Genomic DNA, 20697 nt, shown 5'->3' with positions numbered 1-20697 from the left:
TTATTTTTCCTTTCCCATCCTTAGCTCTCTTTCTACAAGCCTCCTTCAAGCTCCACCCAGCACTCCCACACCTTTCCTGAACAGGACTGTGTGTAACAGTTGCATGGTTGTTTTACCTGTGCTCTGCACATTGTTTCCTCGCTTCTGCTTGGTAGCCCCTTTTTATAACCCTAGGGGTTGTGTGGGTGCTTCTAACCCTACCAGGAATACCTCCAGCTCTAATTGAAGCAGTGACTGAGGACATGTCTGTGACCTTTCTAAGCAGAGCATTCCATCCGGGAGGTATGATCTGTGTTTCTGCTTCCTAGATGTGTTGTCAGGCTGCCAGATGACTTCACTTCCCTGTTCTGTAGCTGCAACCCATCTGTTTTGCGCTATGCTATCGTACCCATCTTTGTGTCAGTGGTAAACTTTGCCGGGAAAGAGCTTTAAAGCCACTGTGTCTAAGGGAAACATTTCACGTAGTGACTGAGCTGACCTAATAGCTCACAGCTGACAAGAGGGATATGCCCCTTCCTGTCACCCGCTTTCTGGTGTTGACTCTGGCATTGATTTGGCCCCTCGGCAGACCTATGTGGGCACACTTCCCTCTCCTTCTAGGTACAAACCACCACCAAAACAAGTTCACTTCTACTGGGCTTGTTTGCTGGTTTAGTGGCTGCATCAGCTCTGGCAGGGATCAGATGAACATAGGGCAAGCAGCAAGAAGGAATGTGTGGAGGTGCGTGGTAGAGGGAAGGAAACAAAATTTTTCAGCGTCAGTGAGGGCCTCCTACAGCCCTACTCTAATAGATGATCTGCTGGCAGGGTTTTACCCATATAAATGTCATGGCTAGGATGGGCTTGCCATACTTCAGGTGGGTGGAACCATTCCTACTGGTGTGTGATGCTCAACAACAGTCACCAGCTGCCAGGACAAATTTCCAGCTATCAAGTCCCATGGCCATTCCAGTTTCCTCCTGGCAGCAGGATGCTAGAGAGACCTGCAGACCTCAGCACAGAAAATCTGGTGTCAAATTTAAGTGGCTGTAACTCATGATTCCTTTCATTAGCGAATAAGAAACTATCCCTGTAAATCCTACTAGTAAGAGTCCTGCTGGCTAATACCTCATGGTTATCAGCCATGTTTTGTGGCCAAGCATTGAGCCAACTTTTAGCTTGTCTAGTTTGATGTCATGTTAGTTCTCTGTGGAGTGTGAGGTCTTTTAGGCAAAATATTATGCGATCTAATGATTCTAGTGCATTGGACTAACCCAAGTAGATGCTATTGGAAAAATTGTATTTATCAACCATAAATATACCCTTGCCAAAAAAGCCCCACCCTAGCATAAAATGAAAGGCTTGTTTGACAATACTGAAAGGTATTAATTAAATTTTAGGCCTCTCCTCAAATTCCTTGCTGATGGCATTCCAAATTGATAGTTCCGTTATATTATGTAAGCATCATGATGATGATGTCAGGCTAATTGACTTACTTTCTCTGCTTTCTTCCTGTCCCTTTAGATTTTGGGGTTATGCTGGCAGTCCTTCAAATGCTCTGAGTTGTGCTAGAGTTCCAGGAGTTGTTAAAAATCAGTACAGAGCAACTTAACCATTTTGTTAGGTGCATGTTATGTGATGCTACTTGATTTTGAAAAGGATGCTGCCTTATTTTTTCCTCTGTTACAAATTGTATCTTTTCTATTGCAGAAGTTTAAGAAATGTTTTTTGGAAGTATTGTTTTTCTAAATACTGATAGCTGTAGATGCAAAAAAAGAAACCAATCAACCTTCTAAACCACTTCAAGTAGTCAGCCACCTAATTCCTTCCTCACATCATTTCCATTTTCCTTTCTTCTTCCAAGAATCCTTAAGATTTGTCATCTTTTTTTTCTATTTTATCTTGAGGACAGGGAAATGGCCACAGCAGAGAGTATGCCAACTGGCAGGTCCCAAGGGTAATGTGGTAGTCATGGGTGGGTTCAGGCACTTTGCATGGATTTGAAGTAAAAGGAGTTGAGAAGGGCTAAGTTCCCCAGCAGGCAGTTGACGCAATAGAAGAGAACAAAACTGTTGTGGTTTAAACCCAGCCACGCAGCTTGTTCACTCACTTCCCCCCCACTTCTTCCCTCCCCCCCGTGCTCCCGGAGGGATGGGGAGGAGAATTGAAAGAATGAAGCTCCCACGGGTTGAGATAAGAGCAGTCCAGTAACTAAGGTACAACACAAACCACTACTGCTACCACCAATAATAATACTGATGAGGGGAAGAGAATACAATACCACCCACCGACCAATAATATCGAGCTCGACTGAGCAGTGAGTCAGCCCTTCCAGGTAACTCCCAGTTACCTCCTGGGCATGACGTGCTGTGGTATGGAATACCTCTTTGGCTAGTTTGGATCAGGTGTCCTGTCTCTGCTTCCTCCCAGCTTCCCCTCCTCCCTGGCAGAGCATGAGACTCATGAAGTCCTTGGTCAGGCTAAACATTTGATCACTAACTAAAAACATCGGTGTTATCAGCGCTGTTCCCAGTCTGAAAGTCGAAAACACAGTGCTGCACCAGCTACTAAGAAGGAGAAAAATGACCGCTACTGCTGAACCCAGGACAAAAACTAATGGTAACTGTTGGGCCTTATAGAAAATTTTCAGCCTTGCATGTTAGGCTCTGCTTGAGTGTTGCTCAGTAGAGGAGTTTCCCCTTTCTGAAGGGGGCTGGTGTGAATGATCTATAGCAAAGTGTCATCTTAATGCACCCCTGCTGCAGATGCATCTTTAAAGGAAGGAAAGATGCTCAATGTGAATGAAAACAGGAATGATGTACAGAATCCCTCGTGGAAAATGAACAGTATCCAAAACATATAATATTGTTAGGTATTTATTTTGTTCTATGGAGAAATGAATGGATTTAATGTGTGTGTATGCATGCACATGAATCTACATATGTGGATATATACTTAAATATAGATGTATGGTTTCCTTAAGGATTCAAAAGTGCCATAGCTTGAGTTAGCTGTTTGTAGAGTAAGTAAAGGAGCCACTCTGCCATGTGGTATGCCAGCATGGGAATGTACCAACTTACCTGGGCCTTTACATTGTAACCACTGTTTAATTTGGGGGAAACATTAAAATTAAAACTTACCTTTAGAGCTCTGGTAGAGGCCAGTGAGGGTCACCTTTTTGCAGGCTGCCATATTTGACACATGGTGTGTTAGACTTGTGCACTACTGCACTTTACGTGGCTTGAGCGGATTGTGCTGATGCTTTTCTTCGTTGTCTCTTTCACATTCCTCCAATTCCAAGATTTCTATCCATTGCTGTTTTAGCCATGATTGGATCTTCCATTCTAGTTTCTCTTAGGACAGGCACTAAAGCTCCACAGTGATCAGTAAAAGTATTTGTCTTAAGACATCCAGCTTCATGTCTTATGATTAGCTCCTTGGAGATGAATTAAAGCTGTAAATAATGATGCAGATCTATAACAAGCCTTAAAAAAAATTATTGTTGTTTTACTTAGCATAAGAAATACATAAATCTAACCATAATAATAAATGAACCTATATCATTCCTTATATGTGACTCAAGGTAGTTTTAAGATCCTGCATGTCCTCTCCAGTACATGACTTCTCAAAGACTTTGACTGGCTGAGCATCCCTTTGCTTTCTCTCAATAAGCCTCTTTCTTCCTGACAGGATTTCTGTAATTTGTATCATGCCTTGCTCTTATTCTCTTCTGCTCTTGATCCCAATTCTGTTGTCAGTCCTTTCATTTTTATCAACTTTTAAATCTCTTTTAAAGCCTGTGTATCAGCATCTAGTTTCTTTGTTCTGCCTCTGGAAAATATCACTGATCTGCACACAGGTGCTTGTGGAGAGGGTGAAGAAAACTGGCTTCTCTGGGCGTCTTCTCTTTCCTGTGTTTGAAAGTGAATTGTTCATGGTAATGACTTGCTATTGTTACCTCCTTGTGGAATTTAAGTTCATTGCAGTAGTTAAAAAGTAATCGAATGACAGTGCGCAGACTTCCATCCACTTTAGGGGACCCCATGATGATGATTTATTTATCATTCTTATTTCAGCAGGAGCTATGAACCTTTGTCAAAGATCAGGGCTCCACTGTGCATGTGAAGACTGTGTGATGTAAAGGAAAGATGGTTGCTGTCTCAATGCATTTGCAGTTGAGGCACTGAAGTGTTTTGCTTTCATGTGCCAGAAGTGTTTGAGACTGTTTAACTGAAGGAGAAAGGGTGAGCTGGGACAGGGGTGCAATAGCAGGTCATTTGGGACATGCTGTGAAGGCAGTCTTTACGTACGCTACATTACTTGTGCAACAGTATGTCAGTTGTTAAAAACCTAAGAGTCAAAGGAACAGGCAACAGCAATGGACTTTCCTTTGTTAGCAGAGAACCATGATTACAAATTGCATCTAGGAGCCTGCCAGATAAACAGTTTAAGAGAGAACATGACCGATACGATGCTCCATTAAAATTAACTCCTCCTGTCATGTGCACAGCTCCTTCGTGGAGTGGAGGACTGTGGCTGTGTGGATTATGGGTGATCCAGACAAGGAGGCTGCAGAGTAAGCTGTCATGTGCTATGACACCAAGTAATGCAAATCAACTCTGTTCCAGGAAAGCTATTTCCATGTCAGCCTCTACATGAAAATTATCTGAGCTGAACAAGGGTTTCTTTATGAAGTTAAGAGAATTATTCCTAAGGATTGGAATCTGTCTGTGTCATGGACAAATGGCCAGAATGGACTTCAGAGTGCAGTCAGATGAAATAATGTGCAACAAGCACTTTTTTTTTCATAACCAGCAGCCCAGAGAGGAGCATGTCAGCTTAAAAAGTATATTTCTTTCTGAACAGTCCAACCTGCTGTTTTACAAGTAATGCACGGTGTTACTGCATTTTTCAGTGATTAAAGGAGGAAAATACCTCACAGTCCATTCTGCTCTGGGTTTGACACTTTGTGTGTACCCAGTGTTGCTATTCCTGTGTGTAGCTGGTTGCTCAGTTTGCTTACAGCTTGAATGGGTGATTCTGAGCTCCAGGAAACCCCAATTGCTTTTGTTTTGCTTTTAATCTGGATGGCACTTGGGAGCAACACTTGAGCCCACTTTTTTTAGACATTTTTTTGAGTTCAGAGAATCTCCTTGAAGTTGGCTTCCTGCTATCCTTTCATCCAGTCTGTTTGAAATTGTGCTTTTCCTTTGGCTTTGTTTGGCATCTATTCAAGTACCTTCTGTTACGTGGTAGGTATCAGCCTTTGTTACTGGCCCATGATAGCTTACTCAGACTGGTGATGGTGATTGACTGCTCAAGCACACAGAAAGGTGATTGAAATTATTTCAGCGCTCTTCCTGTCCCATGCATAGGGTTGCTAAAGGATATTCTGGTAGTGCTAGCATAGGGAATAAAAGTTATGCATATTCCTTGCTCTGTCTACTTTCACAAAATCACAGTGATTCTGTGATTCAATCACTTTATCTCTTACAAGATGAATTCACGTTATGAAAAGGACTGAGTTACTCTTTTTTCCTGTGGGCTCAACTCTTGTCAGCCCATAGATACTCAAAAAGTCATGAATAAGGTGCAAAGGGAAAGAGGAAGCTGAGTTTATTTTCTGTATTTCCACAAGCCTTTGAATACCACTTCTGTACTTCCACTCACTATTCATGTGTGCAGGAACCTTGAGGTTGGAAGGATTGTCTCTTCTTGCCTTGAGAAATTAATGATGTTATTCTTCAGTGACCATAGTGCTGGGCCTTGCTTGTCATGAAAGGAGCTCTGGGCACCCTTCACTTTAACTCTAGTGATACTAAATCATGCATCAAAACACAGATCTCTGTGCTCACACTATTTGGATGCATATATGGTTGCTTCTCTTGTTTAATTCTGAGGCTTTGCAGCCAGAACTGGTGCTCTTTCATGATGTAACAGATTGTCATTTGTTCCCTGAAGCATTCTCACTTCCAGTAGTTCTTCTATCCTGCTTCATGTTGCTAGTTCTGCCACCCTCCAGGACATGGGATCACTCCTCCAGAGGTTTTCGTGCCTCCTTTGTACCTGAATGGTGTGGAAATGAGATGTGTGTGTGTGAAGTGTAATTCAATGGGTTTTTATTTGGTATTGGGAAAGATGGAAAGTTAGAGAAACAGAGTAATGAAGACCTGAGCAAGAAAAGAAAAACAAAGAAGCATCGTCTCTCCATGTGGCATCAGAGTACTCCTAGTTTTCAAGTCATGGGGAGCAGGCAGTCTCCAGTATTAATTTCAACTTTATCATAGGCTGTCTGGTATGTACAGTATTATAGCATCTTTCCTGTAATTAAGGGTCAGACAATGTTGTCATTGTCACCCCCCTACTATAATGGATTAGAAATTACATAAAATAACTAGCTGTGAGCTGAGATTTTATGTGTGCTCTCAGACTGAGAGCCAGCACTTCCTTTATTTTTAATCTAGCCTGTTTAATTATGGGTGGGTCTGAGAGCACCACAAATTAAGGTTGTGTGATGCGGCCATTATACAACGTTATTTTCAATTGCCTATTGCTTTATCAAACTCTAAACAGCTGTCATTGAAGTTTTCCAGGGCTGTTGTCTGCCTTAGGTGGAATTATTGAAAAATTTTAGTTAAAATGAGCTCTGTAGTTTTTGAGACAAAGGCTACAGAAAAATGCTGGTTTGCTTGTTTTATTTTGGGGGTCTTTCTGGCGTGGCTCTTTTTTGTTGTCTTAAAATTATTTATTTTTAGAGGAGGTGTTTGATTTTTTTTTTTTTTTTTATATTAGATTTGACTCAGGGATTCAGTACTCGGTGAGAGAATGTGTTTTGCCAGTGGACATACTTTTTGCCTTTCTCATGCAAATTTGGGCAAATTGTAAGTGTCTGAAAAATTGCAGATAGCACACATTCATTGGAATCTGTTATGTTGATATATAATTTTCAACTAATATTTCTGATTCTGTATTTGCTAAGCATATTCCTACCCTTTGTCTGTGCTGAGGGTTGACAAGGCACCAAGTCCCTGAGAGCAGTTCAGCTTGCTCCAGTTACAGGGAATGAGAAAAGCATTTCTGTAATGGATCCCCCATGTGATAGCATCAGTGAAGCTTGGGCACATGAACTACAAGCAGGCAGCCTGTCTCATCCCTCCACCAGCCCTTTTCCCCTTGACTCACTCATCACCTGTGTGCATCATTGCTGGGGAGGAGGGAAAGGATGTGTACTGTGGCTACTGAAGTGATAAGAAAGGAGGGGATTTGGGGTTAGAGGAGGAGAAACTGAGATAAATGACTGCATAAATGGCTGATACAAACCACTGTGAGGCTGTGTGGGGAAGGGATCCGTTGGAGAGCTCATGATGGGAGGTAAGGTAGAAGCTGAGTGAGGGGAGCAGTGCAGGTCTGCTAAAGTGAGAAGCAGAGATTGGAGCTGGGGGTGGCAGGAGGTCCATGGATGAGGAAGAGTGGGGATGTGGCGGTGCTGCCAGGGGAGCAGATGGGGGCTCACTGCTGAGGTGTCAGCACCTAGACAGGAGCCTAGCATTTTGATTTAGGAACTCTTCAATTTTGCTGTTTTTCCTCTCTGAGGAAGTATTAGAGATACTTTGGCAGGCTGGACCTCACAGCTCCCTTGCATGAAAGACAACCTGCTTCTGTCAGCTCTGTCATTAGCTCACTTGGCAAAGGTCCCTGCCATAGTTCTAGGGTCTTTTGGTGACCCCTGGGGATGTAAAATGATGCAATGTGATGGATTTTTAGTGAGCTTTAAAAAAACTGAGAACTTGCACTGAAAATTGCATTAAAGGCACATTATTGAGGTTGTAAAGTCAAGCACACACAAGTTAGGAAATGCCAGAACAAAGTTGGGCTTTGGACCATTAATTCACATTCTCTGTACACTATAAAATGATCTCGGGTGCTCTGATCACATCTGTTTCTGTGGGCAGAACCTCTGCCACATTCAGTGCACTGGATGGATGATGGCCCCTTGATGTTAACTTAAATAAAAAACTATTTCATGTGCCATGTAATCATGAGGTCTGCCTGCATTTGTCCAGAACTGTCCAAAGGGAGGTGAATTATCCCTGCAGTCTGTCAGAGATGCTCATTTGAGACTACAAGTGGGGAAGATGCCTGGAGGTTTGTTCCAGTATCTCTTTTTGTGTAGGCTTTGATGCCTGTCATCCTGCTATATGTACGCAGACAGGCTAGTCTCAAAAAGGAAGGAAGGACTGTGTTCACACCTTGCCTTCAGTCAAGGAAGACATCTTGGGGCCCAAAAGCACTGGGAGGCATTGAGCCTCTTGAAGCAGCTTTTTTCTTTCCCAGGACTTTCCTTGGCTGGGTGCTACTCCATAAAGCCCTTGTGCCAGCTGAGTGGCTCTGTATGTACTGTTACTGTTGAGGAATTGTGGTACAAGACCTGAACTCTAAAACCAGTTCCCTGACAGCAACAGACATCAAGCAAGTTGTCTGATAGACCAGAACTGCATAGCTTAAAAAATTAAAGGCAGCTGATGTATGTATGTGCTAGTGGGAATATAACTTGGCTTTGCCTGCACAGCACATCACTACTTGATGTGTACGCTAGATAACATTTCAGGAATTCAGCCACCACAGCATTGCAGTCCCTTTTTGACCTTATGAAACAGTAGGCCAGTGGCCTAGTGAGTACCTCCTTTATGGCAATGAAAAGCCAGATGGACTGGGCTTCCAAGCAGGCTTTCCTCTCTTGATTTAAACATGAAACTGCATCTTTCATCTATATCAGTATTCCTAGCATGTAGGAATAGTTGGGATGTAGGAATGAATGGTGCAGAAACAGGTGCCATGTTTCCTTCAAATGGAGTTGCATCACTAGAGTATGAACTTGCATAACAATTAGAAAGATGAATTAACCTGAAACTTTGTCCTTTTAATTATGCAGTTAAGATGTCCAATTACAAAATTGAGGTGTGTTATTACTTGAGGAGGGCAGAAATGCAACTTTATGAAATTTTAGTGTGGTTTCTGAAATCTGTGTTTCTAGGAACACACCAATTTATGCAAACTTTAGTCTTCCTGGCTGAAGCAAGAACATTTATGATCTTGAGGTGGTATCATTTTCCTCTGTGTGCCTCACAATATCTGTGTCAATGAAAAGGGGAAAGAGGACCCTGGTCCGTAAGAAAGATGTGATACCAGTGGTCCTAGTAAGTGAAAGGAAGGCTCGGCCTGTGGTTAAGGCAGTGGGACTGGGATGTGAGAGCTGAGCTTAGCTATCAGCTCTGACCCAGGCTTCCTGTGGGCATCGTGTATGGCCTCACATATGCACCAGACTTCAGGTCTGCTGTGGTCTCTCTTCCTGGTGAGACCACCCTTTGTGCTCACGTGGGGTGGAGGTCCCACCTCCTTTCCCAAGGGTATATGTTGCTATAAAGAGGCAACAGCCTCTGCTGCTGTTGACCGCCATCATTTTGTTTAAAGGTGTTGAGCCAACAATGAAGGGCTGAAGCTGTGGATTTATGACTCTTGTTTGTTTGCTCTTTATTTGGAAGAGTCACCGCCCAGTGTGAAAGGGCTGCACTCTGAGAGAGGTGATGAAATATTGTCATTGGCCTGCTGTACAGACCATCTGTCTCTCCCAGGACTACTTTGGTGCATGGTGAAGTATGTTGTTTCCCTGTATGGGCTTTTTCATTTAATTGGCCTTGATTCACTGCTAACTTCTGTTTTTAATTTTTTTAAATCAAAGCAACCCCTAAAACTTTAAACACACAGTGACAACCTGCAGCCTTATTACAACCAGTCCCTTGTGCCTATCGGTTGTCTTAAGATAAGAGACACTAAAAAAATTGTTCAACAGACCAGAACAGTATGGATTAAAAAATGATTGTTAGCAGATAGATGAGGTATAAATTTAATATTGAGCATAAAATTTGGCCTTTCCTACACATTATTTCTGGTGTATTAGCAAATGTTTCAATGAAATAATAATAATCCTATGGTCATTTAGGTTTTGCAGCTGGAAAACATCTGCCCCTGTGGAAGCGGATGGTGCAAGTGTGTGTAATAGCTGTCTTTTTCTTGGGCAATTATGTCAAAATTAAAACACTGGGAGTGCATGCAGGTATTTAGGAAGAGCAAGTGTTACATGGAAACTTTCATTATCTCTGAAAACGGTATTACAGCCCTACAAATTCATAGTTAAAATGCACAGATTTGTTAAGCTTGAAAATGAAATTGCAGTGCTTAAATAGCCTTATCCCATGCTGGCTAATGTCTCTTTTGGAGCTTACCTCTGGAATGTACTGAAATTATACTTGTGGATATTCTGTATCTTTTCCTGAAAAAATAGAGTAATTCCTTACTCTGAGCCCAGTATTCTAAGCAACCAAGTGTATTTCCATCCAGCAAAACTCTCCATTTCCACCAGTGGTGCTACTAGGCTGCAGTAAAGGGCAATTTGGTAACTTTTGCTGACTAAGATTAAAACAACTTATAGGAGAGATTTACTTTCCCAAATTTTTTCTCTTCTGCTTTGTGAGAGAATGCTTCAGGATCTGCCTGTCTTTTGGGGATGGACAGCTGATTTGATTTGCTGTTTTGTTTTATTACTCTCTTAGTGAATATGCTTTTTGGGGGTAATAGCCAGAGGTGGTTTTATCCATTTGGGGTGCTATCCACTTTGGTTGCAATACTTAGTTTCTGCATGTTCCTCTGTCGGAATGGAACCAGATAATGATTTTCTATCATAAATATCCTGAGCATCAGACTAGAAGAAAGATGTATGTGATGGCAGCTCTCCAGTGACGCTGCCACAGTATTCATAATGCAAAATTTCCCAGCGAGGGCTAAGAGCAGAAAGTCTTAACTTTGTAGCAAGCCTGGGGATGATATCAATGTTTTGGTGAGACTGTGCTATCTAGGCAGTGCTCCCAGGAATGCTTGTATATTTTCATATGAGCAATCATTGTAATGTTAGGGAGGCTACTGTTATTTTGTATATTGTCACTACTTTGTGGGCAAAATAAATGCCAACGTTATCTGAATGGGTATATGTAAATAGAGGCAAATGGGTGAAAATACGTGATGATTATCTCTTGGTAGGAATGATTTCCATTATCTCAGCAAAATACTTTGTTTTCCCACTCAGTCTTCCAAAATAATGCACCTCCCAGCTCTCAACAATGACATTAAATAACATCACTTTTGTATCTCTGAGTGTCCTAGTTTATAGCTTTCAGATATTATTAGGTTGCACATTACTTAGATATGAAAGGAATGACGGACTTTCTCTATTGAGAGAAATTTGGGGTATTTTCAATAGTATGTTGAACTCTGTGATGCAGAATTGGAAACTGTAATGTTATCTGCTACACAAATTGATTGCACTTAGTGGTAGGTTGTGTAATACTTTTTCTTGTGGTGCTGATCAGTACTGACCTGGCTGGGCAGATGGCTAGTTCTGTTGATTACGTATCCATTGCAACTTACGTTAATTATCTGTTGATTTTAAGTCTTTCTCCTTATTTTTTGCATGGTGTTTTGCGGAAAGAAGTTTGTATTTCAGAAAGCTTAAATCTGCTATGCTGGCCTACAGGAATGTATTTGGAATGTTAAGTTTCTTTTAACAGTCGTGTTTAATATATACAGAGGGCATCTAGCTCTGACAGGCCATCTGAATGTCTTCAAAGAGTTACTGAATTGTTTATTGATCTACTTCATTATTGCTGTTCCTCTGGTTCCTTTTGATGTCTTGTCACTTTGTTCAAAATATGATGCCAGGATTTTAAATTAATAGTTGTGCAGGAAGCCCTACGTGTGTAAATATTAGGGTATGTTTCTCCTTTGAGTAAGAATGTGCTAGATTGTGCAGTAAATATTGCTGCCATCAGTTTTATCCTTTTCATGCCCCTCCCGGTGCACAGATACTACTTCCTCTCTTCCTCTTAAGAAAACTGAAGTGTCTGAAGGTTTTATCTCTTAGGTTTTATAACAGTCTAATCTCTTATTCTGCCTTTGGAAGCTTACAGACTAGTTCCCTGCTTAGGAAAATAAATTTGATTAATTTTTCCTCCTTCCCTTTAATCTTTTCCATGTGTGTCTCTTACATTTGTTGAATCACAAATTAAAAGTGCCTGCTGATTTATTCTTTATTTTTTCCCCCTTTTCATTAATTTACTTAATCACTTTTGGAAGCTTTTTAAGCTTCTAGAATAGACAGCATCCCATGACAAGGAGTTTCATAGTTAGTATATTGATTTCTCGGAAAAGGACTTTATTTTTAATCCTGCCACCTGAATGTTCATTTGTGGATTTTATTTTTTTTTTATTTTGTCTTTAAATAGTGGGTAATAATTCTTTATTTTCTAAGCTTTCAGGATCTTAAATATTTTTGTTATATCCTCTCTCAGTTGCTTCTTTTTCCAGGATTAAGATTATAGCCTGTTTGCTTATTCCTTGTACAGAAGTTGTTCCGTATCTTTGGTCATCTTGGTTGCCTCTCATTATCTCTTCTGTTTCTAGGTTTTGCATTTGACTCAGCCCATTGGCTCGTCTTCTACCCTTAGCATGCACCCACAGCAACAGCAGGAGGTTGCCTGATATCAGATTAATTTTTGTGGTGAATTAACACATAAATGTTAAGCCTCAGAGTGAGAAATAAGACTTCCCGCTGGTGATAAGGCAGGTGTGGAACTATTTCATTTAAATGTACAGCTTCTTCAGACAAATGTCTTGTGCCTGCTTACAAGGCAGCCTTGCCAGTTTGCACTCTTCCAACTTATAGCTTACCTTCCCTTTCCAGCAACAAAACCTGGCCACTGTTTTCCCAGTGTGCTTCGCTCACAGCTCTGAGAGTTACAGGCCAAGTGTATGTCCTAGGTGTACCCAGTAGCTGAACCATAGAAACTGGCCCATTTGGTTGCTTCTGGCTGACGAGGCAAAGGTTTGTGCTGTGAAGCTGTCAGATTCATGTATTACTGGTGTTCATTGTCATGCAGGACAGTTTTATTTATTTTTAAAAGAGTCCCCTATCCCACTCCTTTCTCACTCTTCCGTCACCCAAACTGGTAGGAATGAGCTAAGTATTCTAGAGGTAGGGATAAAAAACCCCAACCTCTTAATATATAAGTTTGTAGAAAGTAAGCTGTTACATTAGAAATGGTCAAAGTCAAGGTTACCCGTGTACAGTCTTAAGTCTTCCCCCTTTTGAGCCTACAGCCCAGTCAGTCTGTAACAACTTGCATACTGTTTCCTTTTCTGCAAAACTGCAGATATTCCAACAATAACGGAGATATTGTAAAATCATAGGGTAGAGCTAATGTGTTTATTGATGAGATTTCTTTTTTCTTTTTTTTCCCTGCTGGCCCTACCCTTTCATTATTATATTTCAGTGTGAAACTTGACTGCAGTACTTGTGTTTCCTTACATTTGAAGTAGGTTTTCAAAAGGCAAGTGAGCAAAATGCATCAGAGAAAACCATATTAGGAGGGGGAAAAGGAAAGCAAATCCTCAGCTATGAGGAGCTGCCAGTAATGCTCAGAAGCTGACAAAGACAAGCTGCTCATCTAAGCATAAAAAGTCTTCAGAGTCCGTGTGTTTGTTGCCTTGTGAAACTGGGTGCACTGTACTCTTTAGTTTTGCTCCATTTTAAATATTTGATCACATTGTTTACTTTTGTGTAGTTTAAGGCTCTGCTGCAGTCAATTTTCACTTTGCAGCACATGAAGACTAGGAGTCTACAGAGTGTCCAGTCTATAGTGAAATTAACAGTAAACTGTAGCCCAGCCTGGTGTTTTGTGATCTGCCATGTTATTTTACAGTGAAAACATCCAGGATAAAATGCCACAAAATTGATGGGTTTCCATTGAGAGAGATTTTCACTTTTTTCCACTGTTTACATGCTGAAGATGAGGACTCTGCTGTGACACAAAGACACTTTAGGAAGATTTCAAACAGCAGCAAAAAATTCTCTCTTTGGGAAAGAAAATATATCATGTAGACTTTTCTGTCATTTTGAAGTTAAAACGTTTTTTCCCCTAGAGTATTTGCTTTTTCAGTAAGAAAAACCTCACATTCTTTTTTTTTTTAAAGCATTAAAGTAGCCAGAAAGTCAATAATATGTATAAAATATGCAATAAATGTCAACCTCTGTACCTGTACTCCATGATACTCTGGCATACTGAAATAGTGCCTTTGCACAGGCTGAAGACACCTTATTTCTATTGAAAGGGTTTGTGTTTGTGAAGGTTTGTACTGCACCTTAACAAAAAAAGTTGCTGTTTAAAAAAATGCTGTCTTCTGATTATGATTTTTCTAAAATATCTTCACAGATTCCCATTAAGAGAGTAGATAGTGTGCTGCAGGAAATCTTGGGAAATAGAATTGCAAAAAGCTAGTGACTTGATACTTAAGTCCCATTCTGCTTTGCTGGTCATGTGAGATTTAATTCTCTTAATTTTATATACTTCATTTCACAATACCATTCTTTCCTTTCCCTCCTGCTGGAGGAAAGGGCCATTTTCTGACATAAACATTTCTTTTCTCTCCCCTCTCCACCCTGACCCCCAAGAACTCTGTGCTGTTTGCCCATTAAGTTATATCAGAATAATTCTTACTGTGTCATGTAGGGCATTTCAAATGAGGAATGTGTCAATTACTAGACCTAAAGGAGGAGAGGTCCAAGTCATAGTGATGAGTTAGCATAGTCTTCAGGGTCAACAAGGCTGGGATTAAGAGGGAACGAGCCCATCAGGGTCTGAGGGCTCTGCTTCTGCTGTCTCTCTATTATGTCATTCAGATGACTTGCAGACCCAATAGACTAAAGCAGTTGATATTGTGACCAGTGCATTATATGCAGTTCAGTTTTCATTTTGGACTAGATTTAATTTGCTCCCCAGGACTAAACAGTCTTGTTTCACTTGGGGTTCAAAGCTGAAGGACCGCTTATTAGTTCAGACTTGCTGTAGTAAGAGATGAAGGATTGGAACAAAGCTTCAAGTTCAGTTTCCTGTCAAAAAAGTGTAGCTGCATGTGCCAAAACTGCTCCGGACATAGACCCCTGTGCAGAGGGAGAGCTTTAAAACTTTATTATTGCTCTGAGCTAAGGTCTTAATATAGACACAGCCTTTTATTAATCTTCAAGATCTTTGTCCTGATCTTCCTGGTGATAGTATTCAATATTACTGTGTCTAGCTAATTAAAGCTGCTGCTGTTAGCTCCTGCTCTGTCAAGTTTCACTAATTGAAGTCCACTGACATAAATCCATTGTTTGTATTAAGAAGGGGGAAGGGCAGGGGAAAAAAAAAATACTTTGGGTTTGTGTTTTTTTGGTTTGTTGTTTTTTTTTTTTAATTATTTATTTTTTCCCAGTTGTCCCTGTCAACATGCCACAGTTTCATCCGAAACAAGGGATGCATGAAGCTTTTCAGCCTGGGTTTTGTTTCCCTGTAGTTTTTATACTTGTTTAATTTGCTGACTGGCAGCTGCAAAATCACTTAATCAGCATATCTGGCCCAAATACTAGGCTGGACGTGAACATACTGACAGTGTCTTGGCTCATGCACAACCGAGACTAGTTTGAATTCTTGTTCTGCGATCTGTATAGGTAGCAGTGGTGGAAAAATAAGAAAACAATAGTCTGAAGATCCTTTCCCAGATGTGCCACACTAGTCAAACGCTGAATGCCTGTTTTGGTCTTGTTTGTAGCCTCATGTAGCTTTGGAGAGTCACTTCTGACTTACAAGACCCTTTGTGGGAACAGGAACAGCTCTCTATTGCCACTGCTCAATTGGCAGGCCTTCTTTTTGAGTCCATTCGTTTGCCCTCTCTGAGGCACCATTGTTATGTGTTCATTTCTGTGACCTGTGGAGCTGCTGAGCAGTGTCACCACATTGGCAGGTCTGTTCGGTCAACACAGAAAGCATTTTCTCTGAATCCAGGCAAGTCATCTGAACTAATCACTGTGGTAAGTCTTATCATGACAAGATCCAAAATTAACTTACTACCTTATTTTTTCCAGGTACTCCACATCTGCATTCTCCAAACTAAGCAAAGTAGGGATTCGACATCCTCCAACTCTTCCTTTCATTGGTAACCTGCTCTTTTTCCGTGAGGTAAGATATAGTTTTCTTTGTATCTAGCCGAAGTGATGGGATGAGCGGACAGGAGGTAGGAAGAATCGAAATGGTACACTTCAATGGTACCATCTCTTCAAGCATCTCCCTCTAGAAAGAACAAGCAAAACTCAGCTTTTTGTGTCAATTGATAGAAGCAGTTGAGTGCAAGCAGCAATAATTTCAGGGTAAAATAAACTTGAGTGGAAAAAAAAAAAAAAAGGCATAAGCTCCTGCAGTTAATTACTTGAGCTTTTCCAAGAAAGTTCATGCCCTCAGTGAAGCAAATTTAGTTATGTGAATAGAGCAGATTATATTAACTAGCCCAAACTGGTTTGTTCTGAGTGGTTTTGGCTCCTATGACCTTTCTGTTTGTGCTTTTGCTGATTGCACACATTTATTCCAAAGCTTGTAAAGTTACTTGCTCCTGAGCAGTAACTGGCATTAGGTACCACTGAACTCTGTTGCTCTGTGCCCCACATACTGGGAGTGGGAAGAGGAAAGAAGGGGAAGTATTGGGATTCTGCCTTCAGATTTCATTCCCTTATTTTTCTCACCCATGCCCTTTCATTAGTCTGCTAATGCTGTGGTTTTGTTCCTTGCTCAATTTCAGCAATGCTTCTGAAGGTCCAAAACCTCTTAATAACGAGGAGCTACCATTTCTGTTGTTGAATCTTACAGCAAAATCTCTGTAGTGTGTCTCTGTTGCAGTCCAACAGCTTTTCAGGAAATCTGGGCTAACTTCAGCTGCTGCCCAGTTTCCTCTTTTAAGTGCATGGTCATTGATCTCCATGCTGAGATTTAAATTATTAATGAGAATATGGTGCCTCTTACCTTAGTCTTCCTAGTAATTGCACTGTCAATATCTGACTCATTGTTAGGTAAAACCCATTTAAATACCAGTTTTACATGTACATCTGATTTCATTTAGAAAATAGCATAAAAGGTAGACTTGATCTGCTCTTGATTTATGTGAACTGGAACTGACAGAGTGACTTTAACGTACCTGGGATGCTGGTGGTGTGGAACACAGACCAGTTCATCCTTCCTCTTCTGGTTTCAGTTCAGCTGGATGGCATGAAGCTACTTGTTCTGTAGTTCTTTGGTGACAAAATCCAGTTATCATCAGTCACCTGCTAACACCTGCTGTAAGAAAAAGTGCCTAGAGACTGAATTATTCTGATATGCTGTACATAGGCTTGCCCTGTACCAGTGGACAAGTGGAAAGTTTTTGCAAACTGTTACCTATGATGTGTTAAGCAAATTTCATTACCAGAATTGCATTCATTAAATTCACTTAATGCAGGCTAATGAAGAAAGGTTAAACTTGATCCTACTTACTTTTAGCAAAAAATTAGTTAAAGGTAGCTGATAAATTATATCTTGGATTACCAAGAAATACTAATTCCAGGCAGGGTTTTGAAATACCGTTTTTTGGACCATTTGAATGGTGCAAAACCACAAGCCTCACAAGGCTGTATGTCCTTGCATTTCACTATCTCTCTTCCCTATAGTCCTATGATTACCAGTGGGAATGGGCAGGGATGAGTCCAGGCTTTTCTTTCTTCCCTCATATATTTTGCCATGTTTTCTGGATCTGCTCCTGTGGCTGCTTTCCTAGAAATAGTGCCCATAGCAACGTGTTGGTAATAGGAGAGCTGTTCTCTGAGGGTGTTTTCAGGGACAGGGGTGCTCTCACCGCAGTCAGAGGACAGCTTTCACCTTCCCTTCTCCCGCAGGGTAGATCCGGAGGTTACCCATCCTAGGAGTGAGGATGGTTTTAGGGGCTTAGCTATGAGGGGCACAGCTGTGTGGGAACAGTGATTTGTTGGGGGCTGAGGATGCTTCTTTTTATGTTAATAGGAAGCAGCAAAATGTCGATTTGTTCTGTTGCTACATCTACAATGTTAAAAAGTTCTTGCACTTGCATGTTTATGCAACCGTGTCTTCTCGATGAACTGGCTTTTTAGAGAGTCTCTCTTTTAAGTAGGCCAGCTTCTTCTTGGTATTGCCAATGTTGTGAAAGGAAAACACAGGAGCCACACTCCCACTACTTCATCAGACTAGCAGTTTTCAACCCATGAACGTTTATTTTGGAGGAATTCATGAATGGTGACTTAGGAATGAATTGATATGTGCCGTATGGGAATCTGCCTATGTGTCATTCATACTCTTCCAGTGTCAGACTTGGACTGCAAATCAACTCAGGTTGAAAAGCCCTGGACAACAGAGGGATCTAGAAGAAAAAGGGAAGCTAAGGCATCTTAACGTATGCGGTCTTATGGTACAAAAAGTGTCCTCTCCTCATGGTTTTTGGTTCTCCTCCTATAATATGATTACTAGAAATTTAAGGAAAAAAGAAAAAGGGGGGAGAATGGGGGGCGGAAACAACACACGGACACACACACAACTCCCTGTGACATAATCAAGAAAATCTAGGACCTGGGATTTAAGAAAAAAATATTAAATACTAAAAGCTCCTAAAAATTGTGGGAGTAAACAGTATTTTTTCAATTTAAATGGCATAAATTCAAGGATTTGCTTGTCTTTTCCCTTACTTGGGTGTAGGTCAGTTCTACTGAAGTGAACAGAGGTTCCTGTTTTGCTCCACTGTGTGAATAGAGCATCATTCTTTTTTGGCTATTATTCTTCTTCTGTAAGTGTGCCTGAAAGCAAATGAACAATGCCAGCAGGATTTACCAATAGTGCTAGGTTGTGGGGTTTTTCCTAAACCTTCAAATTTATTTTAGACAAGAAAATGTTTTCTCCATGAGATTACTTTGAAAGAGTTATTTTGGGTATTTCTCAAGCAGTGCATTTTATTTGAGTAAAATAAGAGTTTTCTGTTAATACAGTGTCTGTGAGAGAGGAAAAGGAAGTGCTGAAAGTTAAGGGACTAAGGGAAATGCAACAGGAAAGACCTCTCTATCACAGAGAAGCAGACTTTAAAAGCTGACTTGGGGAAAACAAAGTTATTTTACTGTAAGTTGCCCCTCCTCTCTCAAGCACAATAAAGGGAGATAATCACACCCTGAAACTAAAACATATCCAAGTTAATCAACTTATCTCAAAAAAGAGAAGATAGGAAATTATTGCAGTTCTGCAGCTGGGAAATTATCAGAGTCCAAGATATTAGATTAAAAATTCTTCCCTTGCATGAGAACAATTTGTGGTGGGTAAGTCTGATGTAACAGTAAATATGATTAGATTGTTTAAAAAAAGCAGCATGTTCAATTTTCTCAATAACCGAGCAGACTTGCAGCAGACAGACCACTGCTTTGCTAGGAACTCCCGACTGTTCCCCCACCTCTCCACCTTCTGCATTTTTCCTACCAGCCTGTGGAAAAACATGAGGTTTGTCTGTAATAGATGTGTAATGGAACACGCAAGGGTATACGCAGCACGGACCTTCGCATATGGGCTGCATGGGCTTTGGAGCAGCAGGTTGCAGGAAAACTAAACAAAACTCTCCTATTAATTCCCAGGCTAATGGTTTTATTACGTGACAGATGCTCTGAAAACCGAGAAGGCACACGCACTGCACTACCCTTCTGTCTGAAGAACCACAGCAAACACTTGACCTGTTGCTATGGCTGTGCTGTGCTTTTTTTCCCCCTTTCCCATCCCCTTTCTAAAAAGGCAGCCAAGCTGCATTTAAATGTCATTGGCTCTGACATTTGCATGGCTCTGGTCGCCTGGTACTGTACCTGTGTGCGCTGTTCCCTACTCAGCCTCTCGGGGAGCAGCTCCGTGCTGCTCCAGCCTTGGGGCTGGCGCCTCTTCACGATGTTTGGGGTGGTGGTAGGTGTGTGGTTGGCTGCTTGTTTTGGTTCTTGGTAAGCAGGATACGAAGTTTTGCCCTGTGTACTGCTGGGTGATGTGCTTTTTTTTTTTTTTTTATGGTTCTTATAATGGCATGATCGTGTGTTGCTTTCCTCCTATTACTCATAGCAAGCTCCAGTGAAGGTTTTGACTGGCTGTGCGCTTGTATCCCTGCCTTGCATTTTAATGAAAGACATCACTCTCTTTAGCCCCTCTCTGCTTGGACAGGATACTCTTTGTTTACTCTGTTTATTTCTGTCTGGCCTACTTGTAGATCCTGGGCTGCCCCAGAGTGGCCCATTTCTGCTGAATGGAAGTGGGGGCTGTGTGGGTGCTTTGTCTTGCTTTCAGTTTGGGATATGGCTGGGCTGTGTTGTTTTATGGCTGATGGGTGGGTGTGGAGAAAGTTGGGAGTGCAGGGAGGAAGCAGAGGGCAAAACATGATCTTTTTCCTAAACGCATCCTTTGGGTTGGACCTGAAGAGAAATAAAAAGCAGGGTCCTTGCAGGAATGAAATTAACCCCCTGTCTAATTTTCAGCCTAGAAAGCAGCGTGTCAGGGCTTAGAGAGAGTGGCTGCAACGTTTACTGTTCTGGAATTTAATGACACAGCATGTAAATCCAAACAAGGTTGGAGAGAGGCAAATGGCGAGGGGAAAATTGGGGGGGGGGAGGGGGGGGGGGGAAGGGAAGGGAAAAAGAAGAGCTGTGGGATAGGCTTTGGACCTGGATTTAATTACAAGGATAATATGGCTTACACTAACAGTGAAAGCCTGCGTATGCTTTGGTGTTGC

The 20697-nt window shown here is 41.3% G+C and overlaps 1 protein-coding gene across 1 annotated transcript in view; it reads left to right on the top strand.

Annotated features, from left to right (window-relative positions):
- TBXAS1 (thromboxane A synthase 1) overlaps positions 1-20697 on the top strand; it is a 233341-nt gene that overhangs the window by 38370 nt on the left and 174274 nt on the right. Inside the window, exon 2 of the mRNA XM_080618791.1 lies at positions 15989-16082. Coding sequence (XP_080474917.1) covers positions 15989-16082 — 94 coding nt within the window. The remainder of the gene's footprint in view (positions 1-15988; positions 16083-20697) is intronic.

This window comes from Psittacula echo (genome assembly GCF_963264785.1).
Source record: "Psittacula echo genome assembly, chromosome: 1".
NCBI lineage: Eukaryota > Metazoa > Chordata > Aves > Psittaciformes > Psittacidae > Psittacula > Psittacula echo.
The sequence above is the reverse complement of the archived record's forward strand: the minus strand, read 5'-3'. Positions and strand labels throughout refer to the sequence as shown.